At 38.6% G+C, this 5000-nt stretch overlaps 1 protein-coding gene across 1 annotated transcript; it reads right to left on the bottom strand.

The window, feature by feature from the left end:
* Positions 1 to 636: 636 nt before the first annotated feature.
* LOC136175300 (olfactory receptor 8K5-like) lies at positions 637 to 1578 on the bottom strand. Its single transcript, XM_065945630.1, has one exon. It carries the CDS (start codon positions 1576 to 1578, stop codon positions 637 to 639), a length of 942 nt encoding a protein of 313 aa, XP_065801702.1.
* Between the last annotated feature and the right edge of the window lie 3422 nt (positions 1579 to 5000).

The raw sequence follows: 5000 nt of genomic DNA, 5'->3' as shown, positions 1-5000 counted from the left end.
TGTTCTGTGTGATCTCTGGGATTGTTTAGCTCACAATCCCATGATCATTATTTTAACAGACTTGTGGTCTTTCACTGTAAGGCATGCCCAAATTAGTTTCAGTCACAAACTCAAGGAAATCTTGTAATGTAATTACTTTAAATGAAAATAAATTCCCCAAAGGTTGAGGTGAATAGAATGATTTTTTTTTTTTAATTATGATCCAAATGTCTGCTGTATGTAAGAGACTCACTCTATCTACACACAGTTGTTTATATTCAGGAAATACAGTGCAAAATGATTGAAAGGAAACCTTCATAGAAAACAAATAAAAAGCTTGGCAGAAACAAACACATGGTTTACTAAGTAGAGTTTGATAAGAGCTTCCTTTGTGTTCTATCCGGGGTTCTGTGGAATCATTAAAGCAAACATTGAATCAACAGGAAAGAATGTGGGGAAGGGAGTGAGATTACATTGAGATTTAAAGTATGAAAATTAACTGGACAAGGAAAACAATCTATTTCTCTGTGCATTTTAATGAACCTTTGCTCTGGAGCCAAGAAGAATGGTGTTATATATTTTTTAGAAATGTCATCAAGTGACATATGCCTCAATCATAGTTTAGTAAAATAATAATTCTTATTGGATTATTGGATATTAGATACAAAGTTTGCACTTATTCTTTAAGACCCTTTGGAAGGCATTTTTCACTTCTTTGTTCCTTAAGCTGTAGATCAAGGTGTTAAGCATGGGAATCACTAAAGTATAAAACACAGAGGCCATTTTATCTGTATCAAAGGAGTGAGTGGAGTTGGGCTGCATATACATAAATAGTAGAGACCCATAGAACACAACCACCACCATCAGATGAGAACTACATGTGGAGAGAGCTTTCTTCCTGCTCTCTGCAGAATGCATTTGAAATACCGCTCTCAGGATCAGTATGTAGGACATTAGGATGACCAGGAGGGAAGAGATCAAATTAAATGCTGAAAACAGTATGATCAACAATTCTATTTCTTGTGCATTTGAGCAGAGCATAAGTAACAAGGGAATGTCATCACAGTAGAAATGACTGATGACATTAGAGCCGCAAAAAGTCAGTGTAAAAATCTTAATAGTAAACATGAGTGCCTGAAAGGCACTGTAGAGGTATGGAATGCCTACCAGCGTATGACAAAGTCTCTGGGACATGACAACATTGTACAGCAGAGGGTTGCAGATAGCCAAGTATCGGTCATAGGCCATGGCTGACAAGATAAAAAATTCACTGATAATGAACATAAGGAAGAAAGCCAACTGTGTGGCATAGGCATAATACCAAATGGTATTTTGATCCACAACAAAATTCACCAACATCTTGGGACAAATAACAGTGGAATTACCAAGATCAACGAAAGCCAAGTGTTTGATAAAAAAGTACATAGGTGTGTGCAGCTGGGAATCCACTTGAGTTAAGATGATTATGCCCAGATTTCCCACCACTGTGATTGTGTAGATGATGAGGAAGACCCCAAAAAGGGGAGCCTGAAGTTCAGCCTGCTTTGTGACCCCCATCAGAATGAATTCAGTCAGTGATGATCGATTCTGTTGGTCCATTTAATCCAGTTAGCTTTTCTGGAATGAAATAGGTTAGTTTTCCCATGATGGCATTTAATTAAGTATAATATTTTTAAAGAGAGTAGATATTTTATTTCATGATAAGGGATAGAAAAGTAATTTCCATATCTTATTTTGAAGCTAAAATAAATGACAGAATCTTCTACTTTCCAAAAAGAGGAAATCATGGGAAATCACATGATTACTACAGATTAAATAGAGTCCGTGATACTTGGAAAATATCTGTTGATTAAAAAAATTACCATATAGCCATATAGGTATTAACATAGAAATATAGACTTTATTTAATCTATACAAGGATATCACATTTTTATTTAGTACACTTCCACTTTCATCTGAGAATTCTTTTGGACTTCTCAAATTGCACAGTATAGTATATATTGTACAATTGTACAATACAAAGCATAACACCATAATTTTTAAAATGTTTCACTGTTAAGTGCTGCCTTCTACATTTCATAAAATTTACATGGGCTTCCCTGGTGGCTCAATTGGCAAAGAATCTGCCTGCAATGCGGAAGACCCAGGTTCGATCCCTGGGTGGAGAAGATGCTCTGGAGGAGGAAATGGCAACCCACTCCAGTATTCTAGCCTGGAAAATCCCATGGACAGATGAGCTTCGTAGGCTACAGTCCATGGGATTGCAAACAGTCAGATACCTAGTGACTAAATCACCAATCAGTAAAAACAATTAGAACTTCTCTTAACTTAATCCATCTGGATTCCCTTTCTCTTAGTTGCTTCTTCAGCAAATTCTGGAACACTGTAAGCATGAATTTCAATTGGAGGAGTAATTCAAGTTCAAAAATCTCAATCAGATAAAATATAGGATAGAATTATTATAATGTAATAGAATATTCAACTTTAGTCTGAGACATGCAAATGGGCCAAGGCAGAAACTTCTATCAGGTGAAACTTCTGGATTCTATCAATGAAAAAATTAATCAGTTAATCTAAGAATTAAATAGAAAATTTTATTTGAACCAGACTAAGGATTACATGGAATTCCAGTTGAGCTAATTCAAATCCTGAAAGCTGATGCTGTGAAAGTGCTACACTCAATATGCCAGCAAATTTGGAAAACTCAGCAGTGGCCACAGGACTGGAAAAGGTCAGTTTTCATTCCAATCCCTAATAAAGGCAATGCCAAAGAATGCTTGAAATACTGCACAATTACGCTCATCTCACACACTAGTAAAGAAATGCTCAAAATTCTCCAAGCCAGGCTACAGCAATACAAGAACAATGAATTTCCAGATGATCAAGCTGGTTTTAGAAAAGGCAGAGGAACCAGAGATCAAATTGCCAACATCCACTGGGGCATTGAAAAAGCAAAAGAGTTCCAGAAAAAATCTATTTCTGCTTTATTGACTATGCCAAAGCCTTTGACTGTGTGGATCACAATAAACTGTGGAAAATTCTTAAAGAGATGGGAATACCAGACCATCTGACCTGTCTCTTGAGAAATCAGTATGCAGGTCAGGAAGCAACAGTTAGAACTGGACATGGAACAACACACTGGTTCCAAATAAGGAAAGGAGTACGTCAAGGCTGTATATTGTCACCCTGCTTATTTAACTTATATACAGAGTACATCATGAGAAACGCTGGGCTGGAAGAAGCACAAGCTGGAATCAAGATTGCCAGGAGAAATATCAATAACCTCAGATATGCAGATGACACCACCCTTATGGCAGAAAGTGAAGAGGAATTAAAAAGCCTCTTGATGAAAGTGAAGGAGGAGAGTGAAAAGTTGGCTTAAAGCTTAGCATTCAGAAAACTAAGATCACGGCATCTGGTCCCATCACTTCATGGCAAATAGATGGGGCAACAGGGGAAACAGTGGCTGATTTTACTTTGGGGGCTCCAAAATCACTGCAGATGGTGATTGCAGCCATGAAAATAAAAGACACTTACTCCTTAGAAGGAAAGTTATGACCAACAAAGACAGCATATTTAGAAGCAGAGACAGTACTTTGCCAACAAAGGTTCATGTAGTCAGGGCTATGGCTTTTCCAGTGGTCATGTATGGATGTGAGAGTTGGGCTGTGAAGAAAGCTGAGCACCGAAGAATTGATGCTTTTGAGCTGTGGTGTTGGAGAAGACTCTTGTGAGTCCCTTGGACTGCAAGGAGATCCAACCAGTCCATCTTATGGGAGATCAGTCCTGGGTGTTCATTGATAGGACTGATGTTGAAGCTGAAACTTTGGCCATCTCATGCGAGGAGTTGACTCATTGGAAAAGACCCTGATGCTGGGAAGGATTGGGGTCAGGAGGAGAAGAGGACGACAGAGGATGAGATGGCTGGATGGCATTATCGACTCGGTGGATATGGGTTTGTGTAGACTCCGGGAGTTGGTGTTGGACAGGGTGGCCTGGTGTGCTCTAATTCATGGGGCTGCAAAGAGTCGGACACAACTGAACGATTGAACTGAACTGAACTGAACTGAAAGGATTATAACCCTAAAATAACCTCTCAGAAAGTTCTGGAATTGTTCTATCTTTTAAAGGTCAAAGTGTAGTCAAATAATTTTCTGAGACGAAGAGCTCTTCATTGATTGATGTATTATTGACACTGTAAACAAACCAGATCTACATGTACAGATAGTGGTGGACAAGGGGTCATCATGGTGAGCCCCTTATAAGAAGGGAGGTCATTTCATAAGGATTTATCTTGCTGGTGCTAGGAGAATGTGTCTCTTTGTTATTGAGTAGATATTTCTGCTGATGGGAAGTTTGATTGAGGCATAATAGAGATACACAGTGCACAATAGAGGGGAGAGATGATGCCAAAGGAAGAGAAACAAAAATTATGTACACAATTCTCTGACTTACCTTAGACTGTATTTTTATTTCATCAGAGCTTTCAGAGAGGAAGGAATTATCTTCTACCATCTTCCTAAGTTCTTTAGGCTGGTTGGTGGCTCTGAGAATTAAATTGCCATGAGACAGATTTGCAGGAAGAAATCAAATAAAAGTTGTATAACATGCATATATAGAAGCAACTCAGGAAAACTGAGTAGCTCATCAAAATGGCCAAAGTCTTTACCTTAAATACCGTCTTCAGCTAAAGACAAAAGAGGATGTTGAAGGTAGTGGTTTGGGACTTCAAAGGAGCAGGAGGGAATTCGCATGGAGATGGAAAAACAAATGCTTGATAAACTGATATCTGCTGGGTCCAGTAGAGACAGTGGTACAGAGTGGACTTGGATCTCTAGGCACTCCCTACATTTCCCTGACTAAACATAGCGAACTGCCTCTGCAGATATCAACAAGCCCTTTATCTAGTATTTTTTAGACAATCAGGAGGAAGATCAAAATTTCTTCTGGAGTCTTCTGGATCTTGATTGTTTTCAGCTGAAAATAATCCACATGCCAAAGAGACATTTTGGGGGGCTGGG

This window comes from Muntiacus reevesi, chromosome 9, assembly GCF_963930625.1.
Source record: "Muntiacus reevesi chromosome 9, mMunRee1.1, whole genome shotgun sequence".
Taxonomy (NCBI): domain Eukaryota; kingdom Metazoa; phylum Chordata; class Mammalia; order Artiodactyla; family Cervidae; genus Muntiacus; species Muntiacus reevesi.
Note: the sequence above shows the minus strand (reverse complement) of the source record. Positions and strands in the feature narration are given on the sequence as shown.

Coding starts and splice junctions, on each gene's coding strand:
- LOC136175300 (XM_065945630.1), bottom strand. CDS start 1,578: ATGGACCAACAGAATCGATCATCACTGACTGAATTCATTCTGATGGGG.